Below are 22,163 nucleotides of genomic sequence, written 5' to 3'. Positions count from 1 at the left end.
AACCGGGTCGGGTGACAGGGCTGGGCCCATTATTAAGGCTGTGAACTGGGTTGGGTGACAGGGCCCATTATTAAGGCTGTGAACCGGGTCGGGTGACAGGACTGGGCCCATTATTAAGGCTGTGAACCGGGTCGGGTGACAGGGCTGGGCCCATTAATAAGGCTGTGAACCGGGTCGGGTGACAGGACTGGGCCCATTATTAAGGCTGTGAACCGGGTCGGGTGACAGGACTGGGCCCATTATTAAGGCTGTGAACCGGGTCGGGTGACAGGACTGGGCCCATTATTAAGGCTGTGAACTGGGTCGGGTGACAGGGCTGGGCCCATTATTAAGGCTGTGAACCGGGTCGGGTGACAGGACTGGGCCCATTATTAAGGCTGTGAACCGGGTCGGGTGACAGGACTGGGCCCATTATTAAGGTTGTGAACTGGGTTGGGTGACAGGGCCCATTATTAAGGCTGTGAACCGGGTCGGGTGACAGGACTGGGCCCATTATTAAGGCTGTGAACCGGGTTGGGTGACAGGGCTGGGCCCATTAATAAGGCTGTGAACCGGGTCGGGTGACAGGACTGGGCCCATTATTAAGGCTGTGAACCGGGTCGGGTGACAGGGCTGGGCCCATTATTAAGGCTGTGAACTGGGTCGGGTGACAGGACTGGGCCCATTATTAAGGCTGTGAACCGGGTCGGGTGACAGGACTGGGCCCATTATTAAGGCTGTGAACTGGGTTGGGTGACAGGGCCCATTATTAAGGCTGTGAACCGGGTCGGGTGACAGGACTGGGCCCATTATTAAGGCTGTGAACCGGGTCGGGTGACAGGGCTGGGCCCATTAATAAGGCTGTGAACCGGGTCGGGTGACAGGACTGGGCCCATTATTAAGGCTGTGAACCGGGTCGGGTGACAGGACTGGGCCCATTATTAAGGCTGTGAACCGGGTCGGGTGACAGGGCTGGGCTCATTAATAAGGCTGTGAACCAGGTCGGGTGATAGGACTGCTGACAGAGGAAGATCATATGGAAGAATTGTGCCCTGCGGTGAGAGGCTGGGCTGCAGGTAGAATCATTCTGCCATCTCCAGGTGTCATTACAGATGCCGGGAGGACAGGGGAGGAGGCAGCGCTGCTGACATCTACATTAATCACCCCAGCCCCGACACACATCCCCCCTACACCCCCATCCCTTAATCAAGTTTAAAGTTTCACATTTTAATGTCACGTGCACAAGTACAGTGAAATGCCTTTCTGGCAAGCTCTAAACCCAACAATGCAGTAATCAATAGTACTCCACACACCGGTTCCCAAACCCAGCAAGGGGATCATCATCCATGAACAGTTGTCCATCAAAGAGCTTGCTAAATACCACTCTGGTTTGACCATGAGTAATGTTGCTACCTGAACCTATGACCCCACACACAATTAAAAAGCCTTCTCTTAGCCACACCGGAGGGGGAACTATCCATTCCTCTCCAGCCCTGAAACCACTGGATTTATTTTCCTTTGCTGTCAGCATTTGATTAATTTGTGTGCATTTAATATACAACTTGCTTACATGCACTTAGGATGCGGTGTGAGTGATTTCCAGAGTTGTTCTCCTCCTCTTCCTTGGTGTGTGTGTGTGTGTTGTTGTACAGTCGTTACCTTTACATGCTGTAAATATCACCCTACTACAGCTGCAGGCCCCATTGACCTACACATGCCTCCCTGATTACAAACAACAACAGCAAGATGAGAGCAGCCTGTTTACACGCCCGCTGGATCTCCTCCATCATTAGCAGGAATAATTACAGGACGTGATAATCAACGGGTGTGTATCGCTCTGAATCTGCTGGGGGATTCATCATTTAACCCTGAACCATTCTCTCAATGTACACCGTCCTTGTGTGTACTCTGATAGATTAGTTAACAGAGAGTTTGTTTTGCACTCTATCAATCTATGTATATCAACCACATAAAGGGCGTTCTTCAGAGCAACTGATGATCAGCTGAGGTCATAGAAAACATCAGAGGGCTTTGAGAATCAACTTGACCAAACAGCGTCGTTATGAGAAATCACATTAGGGTCAACCTAAACAGTCTTTGTAATGATGGACCTCAGCTTGGACACAGGATAGTACCTTTTGTCACCAGATGGTCCAGATACAAAAGAAGGAAAACGTCTGATTGATTATTAGGTTTGATCTAATTAAATACACATAATTGCACAAATGAGTTGACAGTAATAGAGGATTGATTTGTTTAGGTGAAAATAAATGGTCCATTTGGGCATGGGGCGGGTGTGTTCAGTCAGCTGTCGGTGTGCAGGGGAGGGGAGGGGAGGGGAGGAGGGAGGAAAGAAATGGGAGTAGTAATCCTATTCTGTTTGTTGCACCCTGCCTGCACGGTTCACTACAATGTGTTTTGTTGCACTCTGCCTGCACGGTTCACTAGAATGTGTTTTGTTGCACCCTGCCTGCACGGTTCACTAGAATGTGTTTTGTTGCACCCTGCCTGCACGGTTCACTAGAATGTGTTTTGTTGCACCCTGCCTGCACGGTTCACTAGAATGTGTTTTGTTGCACCCTGCCTGCACGGTTCACTAGAATGTGTTTTGTTGCACTCTGCCTGCACGGTTCACTAGAATGTGTTTTGTTGCACCCTGCCTGCACGGTTCACTAGAATGTGTTTTGTTGCACTCTGCCTGCACGGTTCACTAGAATGTGTTTTGTTGCACCCTGCCTGCACGGTTCACTAGAATGTGTTTTGTTGCACCCTGCCTGCACGGTTCACTAGAATGTGTTTTGTTGCACCCTGCCTGCACGGTTCACTAGAATGTGTTTTGTTGCACCCTGCCTGCACGGTTCACTAGAATGTGTTTTGTTGCACTCTGCCTGCACGGTTCACTAGAATGTGTTTTGTTGCACCCTGCCTGCACGGTTCACTAGAATGTGTTTTGTTGCACTCTGCCTGCACGGTTCACTAGAATGTGTTTTGTTGCACTCTGCCTGCACGGTTCACTAGAATGTGTTTTGTTGCACTCTGCCTGCACGGTTCACTAGAATGTGTTTTGTTGCACTCTGCCTGCACGGTTCACTAGAATGTGTTTTGTTGCACTCTGCCTGCACGGTTCACTAGAATGTGTTTTGTTGCACTCTGCCTGCACGGTTCACTAGAATGTGTTTTGTTGCACCCTGCCTGCACGGTTCACTAGAATGTGTTTTGTTGCACTCTGCCTGCACGGTTCACTAGAATGTGTTTTGTTGCACCCTGCCTGCACGGTTCACTAGAATGTGTTTTGTTGCACTCTGCCTACACGGTTCACTAGAATGTGTTTTGTTGCACTCTGCCTGCACGGTTCACTAGAATGTGTTTTGTTGCACTCTGCCTGCACGGTTCACTAGAATGTGTTTTGTTGCACTCTGCCTACACGGTTCACTAGAATGTGTTTTGTTGCACCCTGCCTGCACGGTTCACTAGAATGTGTTTTGTTGCACTCTGCCTGCACGGTTCACTAGAATGTGTTTTGTTGCACTCTGCCTACACGGTTCACTAGAATGTGTTTTGTTGCACCCTGCCTGCACGGTTCACTAGAATGTGTTTTGTTGCACTCTGAATGCACGATTCACTAGAATGTATTTTGTTGCACTCTGCCTACACGGTTCACTAGAATGTGTTTTGTTGCACTCTGCCTGCACGGTTCACTAGAATGTGTTTTGTTGCACTCTGCCTACACGGTTCACTAGAATGTGTTTTGTTGCACTCTGCCTACACGGTTCACTAGAATGTGTTTTGTTGCACCCTGCCTGCACGGTTCACTAGAATGTGTTTTGTTGCACCCTACCTGCACGGTTCACTACAATGTGTTGCCCTCTGTGTTTTCACACTGTGAGTTCTCCTCTCTAATGCTGAATAATTATCACCTGGATGTCACTCTCACTGCAATTTCCTCCATCCCCTTTTATTGTTTGTTAATGCATTAGCATATGTACTTCTTATTTCATGACCTGTTCTAAGTGCAGTTTGCCAATAAAACAAACACTTGCAGTGCAACAAAAACAAATGCGTGAATCAAGTGAATAATGTCAATGCGACTTTTGTGATGGACCAACAAGTAGAGGCCATTTCTCATGCAGAATTGAGATGTCCTTAGTCACAACTCTATTTCTCATGATAGTCAAACATCTTGTTCACACTTTAGAAACAGAATCTCTGTTAGTGTGTTAATGCAATACCTGCTCGGGATCCCAGTAGCCACTGGAACATAAACAATGTAGTCACTTTGCAAAAGCCCATCAGTTTGTACCTTTGTCAATGCCAACTTAATGGAAAAAGCGGGATGTTCCTCCTTGAGGGTAGCGTTGGATCAGCTCCTACCAGGCTGCCCATAATTTATCAGACCCTGGCTTAGGGCTCAGACTCAATGTCTCATTTTCACATAGCAGGCCCTGAGTAAACATCCTCTCGCTTTTAATTCAAATAAATCTACTTTGGTCCGATATTTAGCACCCTGGGGAGAAGTTGTCCACTAAAGATCCAGAGATACAGTCGGCAGATTGAAGCCGAGGGATAAAGGGATGGATAGAGATAATTATATCACAGAATATCTTCCCCCTTTTCCTTTTTTATAGTCCAAAATGGAACCCTATTTCCTACATAGTGCACTATTTGGGCCCATAGGGAAATGGGCCCTGGTCAAAAGTGGTGCACTTTGTAGGGAATAGAGTTCCATTTTGGACAAGGCCATATAACGGAAAAGGAGGAAGTTATTGTTTGATGTTAACAGTAAAATTCCTCTTTATTTTTCCTTTTTCCTTTTTCCAACTCCTTTCCTCTTGTTGTCTACCTACATTTAGCATAATCTACACTATATATACAAAAGTATGTGGACACCCCTTCAAATTAGTGGATTCTGCTATTTCAGCCACACGCGTTGCTGACAGGTGTATAAAATCAAGCACACAGCCATGCAATCTCCATAGGGAACATTGGCAATAGAATGGCCTTACTAAAGAGCTCAGTGACTTTACAACAAGTCAGTTGGTCAAATTTCTGGCCTTATAGAGCTGCCCTGGTCAAGTGCTGTTATTGTGAAGTGGAAACGTCTAGGAGCAACAACAACTCAGCAACAAAGTGGTAGGCCACACAAGCTCACAGAACGGGTCCACAGAGTGCTGAAACATGTAGCGCATAAAGAACGTCTGTCCTTGGTTGCAACACTCACAGCTGAGTTCCAAACTGCCTCTGGAAGCAACATCAGTACAATAACTGTTCATCAGGGGGTTCATGAAATGGGTTTCCATGGCTGAGCAGCCGCACACAAGCCTAAGATCACCGTACGCAATGCCAAGCGTAGGCTGGAGTGGTGTAAAGCTTGCCACCATTGGACTCTGGAGCAGTGGAAACGTGTTCTCTAGAATGAGGAATTACGCTTCACCATCTGGCAGTCCGATGGACGAACCTGCGTTTAGCGGATGCCAGGAGAATGCTACCTGCTTGAATGCATAGTGCCAACTGTAATGTTTGGTGGAGGAGGAAAAATGGTCTTGGGGCTGTTTTTCATGGTTCGGGCTAAGCCCCTTAGATCCAGTGAAGGGAAATATTAATGGTACAGTATACAATGACATTCTAGACGACTCTGTGCTTCCATTGTTGCAACAGGTTGGGGAAGGCCCTTTCCTGTTTCAGCATGACAATGCCCCCGTGCACAAAGCAAGGTCCATGCAGAAATTATTTGTCGAGATTGGTGTGGAAGAACTTGACTGGCCTGAACAGAGCTCTGACCGTAACCCCATCGAACACCTTTGGGATGAATTGGAACGCTGACTTCGAGCCAGACCTAATCTCCCAACATCTGTGCCCAACCTCACCAATGCTCTTGTGGCTGAATGGTAGCAGCAATGTCCCAGCATCTAGTGGAAAGCCTTCCCAGAAGAGTGGATGCTGTTATAGCAGCAAAGAGGGGACCAACTCCATATTAATGCCCATGATTTTGGAATGAGATGTTCGACGAGCAGGTGTCCACATACTTTTGGTCATGTAGTGTATGTGGTTCTACACATTACTGCTCCGTCTTTCTCGTTCTCTCTCTCTTTTTCTCTCATTCTCTCTCTTTCTTTCTCTCTCTTTCTCTCTCGTTCTTTTTCTCTCTTCCTCTCTCTCTCTCGTTCTCGCTCTCTTTCTCTCTCTCTCTCGTTCTCGCTCTCTTTCTCTCATTCTTTCTCTCTTTCTCTCGTTCTCGCTCTCTTTCTCTTTATCTCTCTCTTTTTGTCTTTCTCGCTTTCTCTCTCTCTCTCGCTCTCTCATTCTCGTTCTCTCTCTCTCGCTCTCATTCTCTCGTTCTCTCTTTCTCTTTCTCTCTCTCTTTTTGTCTTTCTCTCTTTCTCTCTCTCTCATTCTCGTTCTCTCTCTCTCTTTTTTGTCTCTTTGTCTCTTTGTCTCTTTCTCTCTCTGTGTGTGTGTGTGTGTGTGTGTGTGTGTGTGTGTGTGTGTGTGTGTGTGTGTGTGTGTGTGTGTGTGTGTGTGGCGTGTGCGTGTGCGTGTGGTGTGTGTGTGTGTGTGTGTGTGTGTGTGTGTGTGTGTGTGTGTGTGTGTGTGTGTCAGGGTTTCCATTAGGACATTTTGAAAGAGGGGAGATGTAATATGAAACAACTAACATGGGTTTCTAATATGACTAGGATTGTGCCTTTGGCTAATAGACAATGAAAGAAAGTTGATACAGTATAAAATAATTTCTCCATGGTCTGATTTTGGCTCGGCTACTTTGAAGCAAGGTAAGACATGCCTCATAATATGTAGTAAATCATTCAGGTTTCAAACAATTAAGTATATGTTTTCAAAATGTATACTGCCTCCAGCTCATTGCAAAGTGGTCTGTGAGGCGCTGATGAAGCCTGCCTTCCGTTGCCTATGCTGTGTGAGGCGCTGATGAAGCCTGCCTTCCGTTGCCTATGCTGTGTGAGGCGCTGATGAAGCCTGCCTTCCGTTGCCTATGCTGTGTGAGGCGCTGATGAAGCCTGCCCTCCGTTGCCTATGCTGTGTGAGGCGCTGATGAAGCCTGCCCTCCGTTGCCTATGCTGTGTGAGGCGCTGATGAAGCCTGCCTTCCGTTGCCTATGCTGTGTGAGGCGCTGATGAAGCCTGCCTTCCGTTGCCTATGCTGTGTGAGGCGCTGATGAAGCCTGCCCTCCGTTGCCTATGCTGTGTGAGGCGCTGATGAAGCCTGCCTTCCGTTGCCTATGCTGTGTGAGGCGCTGATGAAGCCTGCCCTCCGTTGTCTATGCTGTGTGAGGCGCTGATGAAGCCTGCCTTCCGTTGCCTATGCTGTGTGAGGCGCTGATGAAGCCTGCCTTCCGTTGCCTATGCTGTGTGAGGCGCTGATGAAGCCTGCCCTCCGTTGCCTATGCTGTGTGAGGCGCTGATGAAGCCTGCCTTCCGTTGCCTATGCTGTGTGAGGCGCTGATGAAGCCTGCCCTCCGTTGCCTATGCTGTGTGAAGCGCTGATGAAGCCTGCCTTCCGTTTCCTATGCTGTGTGAGGCGCTGATGAAGCCTGCCTTCCGTTGCCTATGCTGTGTGAGGCGCTGATGAAGCCTGCCTTCCGTTGCCTATGCATTTGCTGTTTGAGATGCTGTAGCAGCAGCTCTCATGATGTCTGACCGGTTCTGTATCTGTATGCTGTACGCGTGTGACAATTAAGATACATAATGAATATACTGTACACAAGAGCCAATTGAATTCCACTATATTATGCAAATTAACCTATAGCCAATTTAATTCCACTAAATTATGCAAATGAACCTGTAGACCGATAAGCATGACCAGTCAAATGTATTTACATCAACTGGTACTGCCATTAATGAATTGGCTAAAAACTACAATAGGATTTTTTCATCTTCTCCAGGACAATTTGAGGTCACCAATTTTATTTATCGGCTTTTCTATTTCCGGCTAATGGAAACCCTGGTATGTGTGTGTGTGTGTGTGTGTGTGTGTGTGTGTGTGTGTGTGTGTGTGTGTGTGTGTGTCTGCGTGCTGTAGAAATGCAGGCTGGAGTAGAGGCACTGAAATAAGAGATAGAGTTTACATGCAGCTCAGAAAACATTAAAATATGAAGACAAATCACTATGTCTGGTCTGCTGACAGTGAAGGGAGAGAACTTAAACACGTATAACATGTTGCGATGCAAGCAAGGCTTTATAGGGCAAGGCCTTTATAGGGCAAGGCCTTTACAGGGCAAGCTCTAACATGCAGCCTGACAAACACAGACGACAAAGACCATGTACAGCTAAAGCTTTTATTCAAGCCAATAGAAATGGATCCACGTATGCTGACTGTGTGGGTCTGTAAACCTGTGTGTGTACACGGTGTGTGGCGGTGTGTGTGGCGGTGTGTGATTCAGCCATTGGTTATGGAAGTGTGATTTTGTATGAGCTTTGCTGTATACTTGTCTTTGATGTAAAATTTGAAAGGGGGCATTCCAGCCTGTGAGGCTGCCACAGAGTAGACCCTGAGTGTTCTCTGTACAGGTTCATAGACACCAGAGTAGACCCTGAGTGTTCTCTGTACAGGTTCATAGACACCAGAGTAGACCCTGAGTGTTCTCTGTATAGGTTCATAGACACCGGAGTAGACCCTGAGTGTTCTCTGTACAGGTTCATAGACACCAGAGTAGACCCTGAGTGTTCTCTGTACAGGTTCATAGACACCAGAGTAGACCCTGAGTGTTCTCTGTACAGGTTCATAGACACCAGAGTAGACCCTGAGTGTTCTCTGTACAGGTTCATAGACACCAGAGTAGACCCTGAGTGTTCTCTGTACAGGTTCATAGACACCAGAGTAGACCCTGAGTGTTCTCTGTACAGGTTCATAGACACCAGAGTAGACCCTGAGTGTTCTCTGTATAGGTTCATAGACACCAGAGTAGACCCTGAGTGTTCTCTGTACAGGTTCATAGACACCAGAGTAGACCCTGAGTGTTCTCTGTATAGGTTCATAGACACCAGAATAGACCCTGAGTGTTCTCTGTACAGGTTCATAGACACCAGAATAGACCCTGAGTGTTCTCTGTACAGGTTCATAGACACCAGAGTAGACCCTGAGTGTTCTCTGTACAGGTTCATAGACACCAGAGTAGACCCTGAGTGTTCTCTGTATACGTTCATAGACACCAGAGTAGACCCTGAGTGTTCTCTGTACAGGTTCATAGACACCAGAGTAGACCCTGAGTGTTCTCTGTACAGGTTCATAGACACCAGAGTAGACCCTGAGTGTTCTCTGTATAGGTTCATAGACACCAGAGTAGACCCTGAGTGTTCTCTGTACAGGTTCATAGACACCAGAATATACCCTGAGTGTTCTCTGTACAGGTTCATAGACACCAGAGTAGACCCTGAGTGTTCTCTGTACAGGTTCATAGACACCAGAGTAGACCCTGAGTGTTCTCTGTATACGTTCATAGACACCAGAGTAGACCCTGAGTGTTCTCTGTACAGGTTCATAGACACCAGAGTAGACCCTGAGTGTTCTCTGTACAGGTTCATAGACACCAGAGTAGACCCTGAGTGTTCTCTGTATAGGTTCATAGACACCAGAGTAGACCCTGAGTGTTCTCTGTACAGGTTCATAGACACCAGAATAGACCCTGAGTGTTCTCTGTACAGGTTCATAGACACCAGAGTAGATCCTGAGTGTTCTCTGTACAGGTTCATAGACACCAGAGTAGACCCTGAGTGTTCTCTGTACAGGTTCATAGACACCAGAATAGACCCTGAGTGTTCTCTGTATAGGTTCATAGACACCAGAGTAGACCCTGGGTGTTCTCTGTACAGGTTCATAGACACCAGAGTAGATCCTGAGTGTTCTCTGTACAGGTTCATAGACACCAGAGTAGACCCTGAGTGTTCTCTGTACAGGTTCATAGACACCAGAGTAGACCCTGAGTGTTCTCTGTACAGGTTCATAGACACCAGAGTAGACCCTGAGTGTTCTCTGTACAGGTTCATAGACACCAGAGTAGACCCTGAGTGTTCTCTGTACAGGTTCATAGACACCAGAGTAGACCCTGAGTGTTCTCTGTATAGGTTCATAGACACCAGAATAGACCCTGAGTGTTCTCTGTACAGGTTCATAGACACTAGAGTAGACCCTGAGTGTTCTCTGTACAGGTTCATAGACACCAGAGTAGACCCTGAGTGTTCTCTGTATAGGTTCATAGACACCAGAGTAGACCCTGAGTGTTCTCTGTACAGGTTCATAGACACCGGAGTAGACCCTGAGTGTTCTCTGTACAGGTTCATAGACACCAGAATAGACCCTGAGTGTTCTCTGTACAGGTTCATAGACACCAGAGTAGACCCTGAGTGTTCTCTGTACAGGTTCATAGACACTAGAGTAGACCCTGAGTGTTCTCTGTATAGGTTCATAGACACCAGAGTAGACCCTGAGTGTTCTCTGTACAGGTTCATAGACACCAGAATATACCCTGAGTGTTCTCTGTACAGGTTCATAGACACCAGAGTAGACCCTGAGTGTTCTCTGTACAGGTTCATAGACCAGAGTAGGCCTGCCATAGACCGAATTTTAAACCAAAATCTAAGTTAAATGTATGGTAAAATGTGACCAATATGTTTCTATAGTACATGTATAGCCTAGGGAGAATTACATGTATATAGGATAGGCTACTTATAGTGTTTAGGCTTCCTCTTTAAAATGTAGTGCAATTTTTAAACAAACAAACTTCTAGACTGCTCATTGTTCAATGCCCTATTGCAGATACTGTAGCAGACAGACCTTTTCCACAGAATACTGTTGATATGCTGGAATCCGGGTTAGTGGGTTGTCGTGATGATTGCTGCCATTAGGGGGAGCTCAGAGCTCACGGAGTAACAGCCTGTCTAGCGCGAGCAGTCTACAGGCGGCTGTGGCAGTGTTGCCTCCTGTACATCTCTGTCCGGTATCCTGGGGATGAGGACAGCCAGACCCGTGGCCAGGATAACGTGACTAAGGTGGCAGTTGAAATCGGCGAGGGGGCACAATTTTTTGGGGGGTTCTTGCATTATAATTATATTGAAGTCTGCTTATATCACGCTGTACCACAATAAACATACAGTTCAAATCGCTTATGTTTGTTTTACATCACCAATATTCCCAAGTCTAATTATTATCAATCAATATTAGCCCATGAGGTCAAATTTATAATTGTGCTTGTCTCTGAATATATTGTTCTCTTGACCCACCATTCACAATCTTCTCGTGCTCTGCATGTTTAATATGCGTGCGCACCAGTGCACCACAGCAAACAGATGACTAATGTGGCAATCATTCCTGTGCTGCCACTCACTGTCCGCCATATTCAGGCCAGCCACACCAAATATTAATGACACACACAGAATTAGAAGATCTATCTCGCTATGCTATCTATGAACACGGAAATGCAATGCTGTCTGGTGATAATATATACACACATATATATATATATATCACACTGAAAAGTATGCTGTTTTTAGGTACAGTCATAATGAAGTTACCTGTAGAAGTTACCTGTAGATGTTACCTGTAGAAGTTACCTGAAGAAGTTAAAAAAGTGCAATATTTCTTTATATAGGCCTACATATTTTAGGAAACACTTAAAGGTCCAAATGCAGCCATTTTTTTCTCTCAATATCAAATCATTTCTGGGTAAAAAGGAAGTAACTTGCTGTGATTGTTTTCAATTAAAATGGTCTAAAAGAAACAAAGGATGTTGCTAGTTGTCTGAGTGGGGAGGGGGAAACTAGCTGTTGTTGGCAGAGAGGTCTATTAAATAATTTACCACCTGGTGATGTTACCAGGCTGGCCAAATCCATCCCACCAAACAGGCTGAAATATCAGATGGTCTTTGAAATACATATAAAACACAGTTAAATCACATTCTTGACTGCACTTGGCCTTTAAGATGTTTTTTTCTTTCCTTCAGATCATCATAATAGATATTATGGTTAATAAAAGTTGTCTCCTAAATTTCTAAATTTGTGAATAATTTCCATCCAAAAAATCCTGTTAATCTCTCGAAGAATACAATAGGTTACGTGAGCCTGCTGAGCTAGGCTACTTCCGGTGGGTCAAGGACAGAATGACCCAAGTGCTTCAAAGTCACTAGAGTGGTCCTGCAGCAGCATACCCGTGGCACGGGTCCACTTCGTTTGAACTTCATAGGCTGTTCCAACAATATGGCTTTGCCCAATGCACACTTGAGCGCACTCCGTCTCCTCTCCTACTTCCACCCTTCTCTCCCTCCCTCCCTCCCTGCCTCTCTCCTCCCCCTCCGGATTCTTGTTTTATGTATGTGTGTCAGTCGGGGCTGAGGCTGTGTGGAGTGAGCATAGACCATGGGCTCCTAGTGGTAGCGCTATACAGAAACCAAGAGGGAGAGGATAGGTTGTTCAACTGACTTGACTGTACATGTACAGTGCTTAGGCACAAGCAAGGCACATGTGATCTTGGGCAGCGGGTTCCCTATGAAATGTAAACATTTGCATATTGGCTGAAGTACATGGGACTTTGGGGTTTGTTTAGACACATTTAGACTTGGCTATCTATGTATTGATGAGGAACGGTGGAGAGACATCAGTGAAGATTTACAAGGTGTCCGTCCGGAAGGCGCGTCTCAAGGAGCAGAAACCAAAACGGCAACTACATGATTGGATGCGTTTCTCTTGAACCCAGTATACACAGTTTATACTTTATTTTAGGTTGTAAGTTGATATTGTATGGTTTCGTACTTATTGAAAAAATAGACATGACCATTGCAAGTTAACTTGTGGGAAAAGCAGCTGGGATTTCAGATGATCGCGAGTGAATAATTTGTTTTTTTTTACGGCTGTGGATATGAATCTATCCCGGGCTCGAACGTGCGGGATACAATTAATCCTCTAAATTCTTGGACATCTCAACTGGCTTTAGTCAGTAACTAGGACCTATATAAAACTCAAACTATTGAAAGAAAACTATTTGCTGCTGTTTGGACATATTTTCCCGGCTAAATCCAAGGATTTGCGCGCAATCCGTGGATGTTTAATATGCTAGTATGGGTCCGCTAGCGTTCATCCTTGTTGGTGGATTATTGTACTGTCAAGTTGATGGTAAGTTATTTATGGAATTTCACATGGAATCAAAATCATTGTGTCGTGGAGTTGTGTGTGTTTGATATTGGGAAAGAATGGTGCTTTCCAAAAATGGCAAAGTTCAACTCTTGCGACTCTTTTTCTTCAGATGTTGTATTCTTATAGAGTATTTTCCTCCATACAGTTTTAACTATGGATAATGTTGATATACACTTTATGTGATAGACTATGTAACAAGCTTCTCATGTCGCTGGTTATGATTAGGTTATGCCATGGGCAGTTAGATTGTACAGTATATGTGTTTTATTTTACAACTAATTGGAGACCTGATAGACTGTTTATCGGAGGAGTTCTTGGTGGAAGTTCTTTCTATAATCTGGAATGTTAACCCTGAAAGCGGTTAGAAAATGGTTTTAGGTTACTGAAATGATGAAGTCAACACAAACTAAAATGTCAGATATGTTTGCCTTCTGTCTTGCTGGAAATGCATACTGAAGTCACACGTATAATAGCAAAAATTATGAGTTCATCGAAAGTAGTTATATTTGGTGAGAAAAAAGAATGTTAGCCATTCAAAAAAATACCCATCTCACTTGTCTCCTTGGCAACAGCATCAGCACATCTCCACTTTCTGTGTGATGGCATCTAGCCCTTTGACACCTGATGGTCAGTAGAACCCGGCCACTATACCCAACCCAAAGGTGTGCAAATGAGCATAGCATATCAACGGGAAAACATAACCAAACAAAGGGCTTGGCACTACAATGTCAGCCTCTGATTCAACACTGTATGTGCTGATCAACGATTTAATCACTGATTCGCTGCCGATTTTTTTTCCTCTCAAAAGAATTTACCAACAGGGAGATGGTTAGATCTGCTTATTTATTTAATACAATATTACATTCCACCTGCCCTTTTTGACATAGCTGAGCTCACAGGTGTAGCTGTGCTAGTCTTGGGGAGAGTGATGGGTGTGGAAATATATTTGATTGCTTTCATATTCAGTCCAGGACACAAGCCAAATGAATGATGCATAACACAGCATTTATTCCTGCTGGAATAATAACTAGTGGACTTTAAACATGACTGGCGCTCAGTTTATTTCCTCTCTGTTGTTTCATCAATCTTTAATGGTGATACTGTTGGTAATTGTGAAAGTAATTTATACAATTTTGTTTTATTTCTCCCACACTGTTAAAATTAGAGCCCCCTCCTCAATCAACATAACGGGGAGAGTCAGCACTATTTCTATGATTTACAAGGCTTCTTGGGAATCATTGGCCTACAAGGGAGCCAGTTTAATGGAGACATTAAAAGAGCCTCAACTGCAGAGTATTGTGATACCATAAATCAGAGGTCAGGTGACAGGAAGCCTGATATGGTCCTGATCAAATATGTGACTAATGGAAAGAGGAGATAGGTGAGCCATTGCACCAACACTGAGGTTTACAACGTCACAATTCACAATCCAAATGTCTGAATCATGTTAACTGGAGGGAAGTGTTCATCACCCCTCAGGCACTCTCTCTCACACACACACACACACACACACACACACACACACACACACACACACACACACACACACACACACACACACACACACACACACACACACACACACACACACACACACACACACACTCAAACACACACTCAAACAAACACATCTTGTTCTTGAATATGGGTAAGGTCAGTGGTGGGTATTCATGGATGCCAAGGGAAGCCAGGTCCCCCCCACCAAAAAGCAAACAAAAAAAAACATGTAAAATAATTTTTCTTTCCTCTCTCTGTGTTTCATAATGTTCCTTCAATTTGGATGAGGCTGAATTTTACTCATTGGAGAAAGCATCAGATCAAGCGAAACAGCGCCCCTCTGTCTCTCTACGTGTAGGCCATCTATCTGATGCTGTGTGGTCCAAAAGAGTATGACATTGTTGCCGCCCGTAACATTGAATGCAAGGGAAGCCAGCGAGCATTTGGCCTGCCTTGATGATTTAAAAAACAAAATAATAATCAATCTGCGAGCTCAACTGTGAATGGTCCTGGCGCACCAAAACAAATGTAAAAGGAAGCCAGTTTGGATGTGTTGTCACTCCTATCAAATCGCATTGAGAGCATAGGTCATTGACAGAAACAACTTGAATTGTTGCATCTCGTTTTGTTGTTGTCCTCCGGTGGCTAGCTAGCTAGCAAAAATTTTACCTTTCCTAAATTAGCCATTGAAGGAGATAGGGATTTGGACTTTTGGTTTTACTTAATTTGGTTTTACTTAATTCTCTGTGCTGGCCAATGATTATAACGGCGATTCTGATCCAACCATTAATTCATACGTTGAGAGGATAGACGTTCAATATGTAGCTAGATGTAGAAGGCTAATGTTAACTAGCTAGCATTGCCAATGAATGGCAGTTAGGCTAGAGAGCAAGCACTTTAGCCAGGTAGCCTAGGACAACAACAAATACAAGCATGTACTGAATGACAGAGTGATAGACCGTTTCATCAACATGAAAGAGAGGAGGATGGCATTGGTGTTTCTCTACCAGTAGGGTGAGTCAACACGAACACACACACACAGAAATCAGAACCATGGACAGCCACATCATATTTAGCTTACGTTGATTGGACTAAATCGTTTTTGGTATCTTTTAGATGATTTGATGATGTTGTAATGGTGCTGGAATAGTGGAGGCAGCTCCTGTTTCCTTTGTGACTTATGGTAACTCTCTGTGGTTCTAAATCAGTAGTTGTTTAGTGGTTCGATAATGTTGGAAACATTAACTTGCTTCACCATGCTGTAGGTCATGTAGTTGTTTGTTACATGCAAAATACTTTGTGAACTTCACCGGACAGAGGTTTCTCTCCGGTTTTGTGATGAAACAAAGGTGTGGTTGAATTTATTCTGCCACTGTGTCTTCTTACTGTCTTGGCCTTAGGCCTATATATCACAGTCCCAAGGCATATGAACTAACAGGTAATAGAGAAAACAACACAATTATCACAACACATAGGTTGTAATATGGCTTTTTTTCTGGCTTCCCCAGTGATTTTACACACACACCACTACTGGTTAAGGTAAGGCTAAAACCTATTGAGCTTGTGCCATTTGGCAATTTTTGAATGAGGAAGCAGTAATTCATAAAATGTTGTTTTTGAGGCTCCCAGTTGTCATCTATTGCATTAGTAATGTCAACACTTGCTGTGTTGTGAGCAATGATTCACACTTACTAGCGTTTGCTTTGTGTTGTTTGTACAGCTTCAAAAACAGGTGAGGATGTTGATTTTATTAGTTGAAGGCAGGGGTTGACACTGGGGCCCCTGCTCCTTCCTCTCCTCCTTTGTCCTTTTTTAGGTACAATCTTTGGTTTCTGTGGCTATTTGTATCGTGTTTTTAGCAGTCTCCACACTCTCCCTAAGGAGTCTGGGATTCTAGTCCCCTTTGTAGTGGGAACATGGATTCTCTCTCTCTATCCCCATCTTTCTCTCACTCAATTCAATTTCAATTCATTTTCATTTTAAGGACTTTATTGGCATGGGAAACATATGTTTACATTGCCAAAGAAAGTGAAGTAATTAATAAACAAAAGTGAAATAAACCCCCCAAAAATTGCACTAAACATTACACTCACAGAAGTTCCAAAATAATAAAGATATTTCAAATGTCATATTATGTATATACACAGTGTTATAATGATTTGCAAATAGTTAAAGTACAAAAGGAAAAATGAATGGTGTTTTTTCTTCACTGGTTGCCCTTTTTTTGTGGCAACAGGTCTCACATCTTGCTGCTGTGATTGCACATTGTGGTATTTCACCCAATAGATATGGGAGTTTATCAAGATTGGGATTGTTTTCAAATTCTTTGTGGATCTGTGTAATCTGAGGGAAATATGTGTCTCTAATATGACTATAAATTCGGCAGGAGGTTAGCAAGTTTCTCTCTCTCTCTATCCCCATCTCTCTCTCTCTTGCTCCCTGTCTCTCTTTCTCTCTCTCTCTGCTGTCTCTCTCTGTTCTCTGTTCAGCCAAACCCACTGGTTGCTAAGCGCTGGCTGAAGGCATGGCTGGATGGCCAGAGGGAAAGGGGCGCACCTTCCTGTGAGTCGTGAATCATTCCTCCCAATCATTTCTCTGTCACCCTCATCCAACTCTCCCCTCTACTCCACCGCCAACTCCACCACTACCCATCACCCATTCTTTCAGAGGTAATGTGTGGGTCCTTGGGAAGGGAGGAGCCATCTCTAAGAGTCCACTTACGCAGACAAAAAGGTCTGGAGTTGCATTCACTGGGCAACATGGACAACAAAGGCTGGCTGGCTGAATGGCAGTCAGGCAGTGTTTAGTGTTCTGTGATTAATACTGTTAGTGTGCTGAGAGAGAGAGAGAGAGAGAGAGAGAGAGAGAGAGAGAGAGAGAGAGAGAGAGAGAACAAACCAGGCAGTGAGAGACAAAAGAAGACAAGACAAACCAGGCAGTGAGAGACAAAAGAAGACAAGACAAACCAGGCAGTGAGAGAGAGAGACAAAAGAAGACAAGACAAACCAGGCTGTAAGTGAGAGAGAGAGACAAAAGAAGACAAGACAAACCAGGCAGTGAGAGAGAGAGAGACAAAAGAAGACAAGACAAACCAGGCAGTGAGAGAGAGAGAGACAAAAGAAGACAAGACAAACCAGGCTGTAAGTGAGAGCTGGAGAAATTGAAAGGAGAGGGATAGATCCAAAAGTGTTTCTGTTAGAAAATGGTTTTAGTTTTGACATGTGCTCCTAAAGTTACAGGAAAATTACAGTGTTTATTGGCCGAGGTTTAATGGAATTCAGTAAGAAGAAAATGTACCCTTAAATCTAAATGTTGGCCATGCCAGTATGGCCACGTCTTCCCCATTATTAGTGACCAGTTGTCTGGTACCAGGTTTCTTAGGCTGTACTGTAGTCTGCTGTTATTCTAGCAGGAATAGAACAAGAAGAATAGCTTAGCATGTAGACTAGTGGACATGAACCCATGACCCTGTGTTATTCTGAGGACCTCCAGATACTCCTGTCTGATCATAGATCTGTGAGTCTGGGGTGATGAAATGTGATACCCGCCTCCAACCTTGCTGGTGGCACACGGATGGGCACCTGGGGGTCTCTGGTGGCCTGTGCAGAGTAGCAGAGGACAATGTTCCATCCGCCTCAGGGCTGGGGTTTCACTACCGCTGCTGTGTCAAGGGAAACTACCCACACACGGGGTGTGTGTGTGTGTGTGTGTGTGTGTGTGTGTGTGTGGAGAGAGAGAGAGAGAGAGAGAGAGAGAGGGAGAGAGCAACAGAGATGCTAGGGTATGAGGTAGGTTATGAGATGGGTATGAGGTAGGTTATGAGATGGGTCTGAGGTAGGTTATGAGATGGGTCTGAGGTAGGTTATGAGATGGGTATGAGGTAGGTTATGAGATGGGTATGAGGTAGGTTATGAGATGGGTATGAGGTAGGTTATGAGATGGGTATGAGGTAGGTTATGAGATGGGTATGAGGTAGGTTATGAGATGGGTATGAGGTAGGTTATGAGATGGGTTGTGTGTTGGATAGGAATTGTCAAGATGAACCAAAGGTTTTACCAGTGAATAGCCGTGTAGTCTTAACGGTAGGTTTGATAGTGGTGACTGAATGAACAAGGTCTAAGCGCTGGACTATAATGGAAAGTAAGCCTGTGTACGTGAATTATGAGGCGCACTGAGGTCAATGCGTAAGAGCCAATGTAATGTCTTCGCCCAAAATGTGATTGTTCTGCTTGAGTTGGCAGCGTTTAAGCAGCTACTGTAGCGTTGCTGTAGTTTGCGGGATGGGCCTGCTGTAATGACAAGCCGTTCAGCTGAGATCCCCAGGCAGCCTCTGTGGTGTCGCACAAAGTCATGTCACTGTCGCTGGGTGCTGGGTGCTACTGCAGTTCTAGGACCGCTCTCATCTCCCTAAGCATCTACACTGTTTACTCTCTGATTACCATCAAAGATGAGAGGAGAGAGAAGCCCAGGGAGAAACTGAAAGAGAGAGAGAGGAAAGGGTGAATGTATGCATGTGTAATGAGGTTATCAGGAGTCAGATGATAGGTCAGCGGGGTTAACTAGTGTTACCTCACTGGTAACACAGAGCTGTTGAACAGCCAGGCCCAGCTCTTCTATACATTACATTACAACACAAGCATACCCACACAGGCAGCACAGAACACAACACAGGCAGCACAGAACACAACACAACACAGAACACAACACATTCAGCACAGGATACAACAAAGGCAGAACTGAACACAAAACAGAGATAACAGAACACAACACAGACAGAACAGAACAGAGACACAGGCAGGACAGAACACAACACAGGCAGCACAGAACACAACACAGGCAGAAAAGAACACAGAACACAACACAGAACACAACACGGGCAGAAAAGAACACAGAACAGAACACAACATACAGAACATAATACATAACAGACAGCACAGAACACAACACATTCAGCACAGGATACAACAAAGGCAGAACTGAACACAAAACAGAGATAACAGAACACAACACAGACAGCACAGAACACAACACAGACAGCACAGAACACAACACAGACAGCACAGAACACAACACAGGCAGCACAGAACACAACACAGAACAGAGATAACAGAACACAACACAGGCAGCACAGAACACAACACAGGCAGCACAGAACACAACACAGGCAGCACAGAACACAACACAGGCAGCACAGAACACAACACAGGCAGAAAAGAACACAGAACATAATACATAACAGACAGCACAGAACACAGCACAGAACACAACACACAGCACAGACAGCACAGAACACAACACAAACAGCACAGAACACAACACAGACAGCACAGAACACAACATACAGAACATAATACATAACAGACAGCACAGAACACAACACAGACAGCACAGAACACAACACAGACGGCACAGAACACAACACAAACAGCACAGAACACAACACAGACAGCACAGAACACAGCACAGACAGCACAGAACACAGCACAGACAGCACAGAACACAGCACAGACAGCACAGAACACAGCACAGACAGCACAGAACACAACACAAACAGCACAGAACACAGCACAGACAGCACAGAACACAGCACAGACAGCACAGAACACAACACAAACAGCACAGAACACAACACAGACAGCACAGAACACAACACAGACAGTGCAGAACACAGCACAGACAGCACAGAACACAGCACAGACTGCACAGAACACAACACAGACAGCACAGAACACAACACAGACTGCACAGAACACAACACAGACAGCACAGAACACAACACAGACAGCACAGAACACAGCACAGACAGCACAGAACACAACACAGACAGCACAGAACACAGCACAGACTGCACAGAACACAACACAGACAGCACAGAACACAACACAGACAGTGCAGAACACAGCACAGAACACAGCACAGACTGCACAGAACACAACACAGACAGCACAGAACACAACACAGACAGCACAGAACACAGCACAGACTGCACAGAACACAACACAGACAGCACAGAACACAACACAGACAGCACAGAACACAACACAGACAGTGCAGAACACAGCACAGACAGCACAGAACACAGCACAGACAGCACAGAACACAGCACAGACTGCACAGAACACAACACAGACTGCACAGAACACAGCACAGAACACAGCACAGACTGCACAGAACACAACACAACACAGACAGCACAGAACACAACACAGACAGCACAGACGGCACAGAACACAACACAGACAGCACAGAACACAGCACAGAACACAGCACAGACTGCACAGAACACAACACAACACAGACAGCACAGAACACAACACAGACAGTGCAGAACACAGCACAGACAGCACAGAACACAGCACAGACTGCACAGAACACAGCACAGACAGCACAGACAGGGCAGAACACAACACAGACAGCACAGAACACAGCACAGACAGCGCAGAACACAACACAGACAGCACAGAACACAGCACAGACAGCACAGAACACAGCACAGACTGCACAGAACACAGCACAGACAGCACAGACAGGGCAGAACACAACACAGACAGCACAGAACACAGCACAGACAGCACAGAACACAACACAGACAGCACAGAACACAGCACAGACAGCACAGAACACAGCACAGACTGCACAGAACACAGCACAGACAGCACAGACAGGGCAGAACACAACACAGACAGCACAGAACACAGCACAGACAGCGCAGAACACAACACAGACAGCACAGAACACAACACAGACAGCACAGAACACAACACAGACAGCACAGAACACAGCACAGACAGCACAGAACACAGCACAGACAGTGCAGAACACAGCACAGACAGCACAGAACACAGCACAGACAGTGCAGAACACAGCACAGACAGCACAGAACACAGCACATACAGCGCAGAACACAACACAGACAGCACAGAACACAACACAGACAGCACAGAACACAACACAGACAGCACAGAACACAGCACAGACAGCACAGAACACAACACAGACAGCACAGAACACAACACAGACAGCACAGAACACAACACAGACAGCACAGAACACAACACAGACAGCACAGAACACAGCACAGACAGCACAGAACACAACACAGACAGCACAGAACACAACACAGACGGCACAGAACACAACACAGACAGCACAGAACACAACACGGACAGGTACAACGTCAGCTTAGAGCTGTTCACTGTCTATTCTGGTCTATGATAATAACGCAGGACAAACCACAGTGCTAAGGTTGACTTAATACCCAGTGTTCTCTTGAAAGAAAGCACCGTTTTTTACACACTGTGGAGTTCTTAGAGAAATGTCATGTGCATGGGGGACTGTAGAGAGAAAAGAGCAGAATGGAAGGTTGATAATAGCACTTAGTGTTTTTTGTTACCTCCGCTCTGCTAGGTCTCAGCCAAGCATACCCCTGACATTTACTGTACAGAGGGAGCTAATGCCTGCTTGCCTTAACCCAGAGAGAAAGGCTGACAGAGAGAGACTGAGAGATTATGAGAGTGAGAAAACAGTGATTTAGACTACATTCGTTTTTTAACT

General features: G+C 45.2%; 1 protein-coding gene across 10 annotated transcripts in view; it reads left to right on the top strand.

Moving 5' to 3' along the window:
- The window catches only part of LOC106613191 (roundabout homolog 2), a 607,381-nt gene that overhangs the window by 209,321 nt on the left and 375,897 nt on the right, over positions 1 to 22,163 (top strand). The window contains exon 1 of one of the 10 annotated variants that reach the window (XM_082956432.1): positions 12,307 to 13,091. The exons of the other annotated variants lie outside the window; for them this stretch is intronic. Within the exon in view, the coding sequence (XP_082812558.1) occupies positions 13,037 to 13,091 (55 nt within the window). The 5' untranslated portion in view covers positions 12,307 to 13,036. Of the gene's footprint in view, positions 1 to 12,306; positions 13,092 to 22,163 lie in introns of those variants that run through there. 10 annotated transcript variants of the gene reach the window in all.

The sequence above is a fragment of the Salmo salar genome, chromosome 09 (assembly GCF_965601325.2).
Source record: "Salmo salar chromosome 09, fSalSal1, whole genome shotgun sequence".
NCBI classification, from domain to species: domain Eukaryota; kingdom Metazoa; phylum Chordata; class Actinopteri; order Salmoniformes; family Salmonidae; genus Salmo; species Salmo salar.
This window is presented reverse-complemented; position numbering and strand designations above follow the sequence as displayed.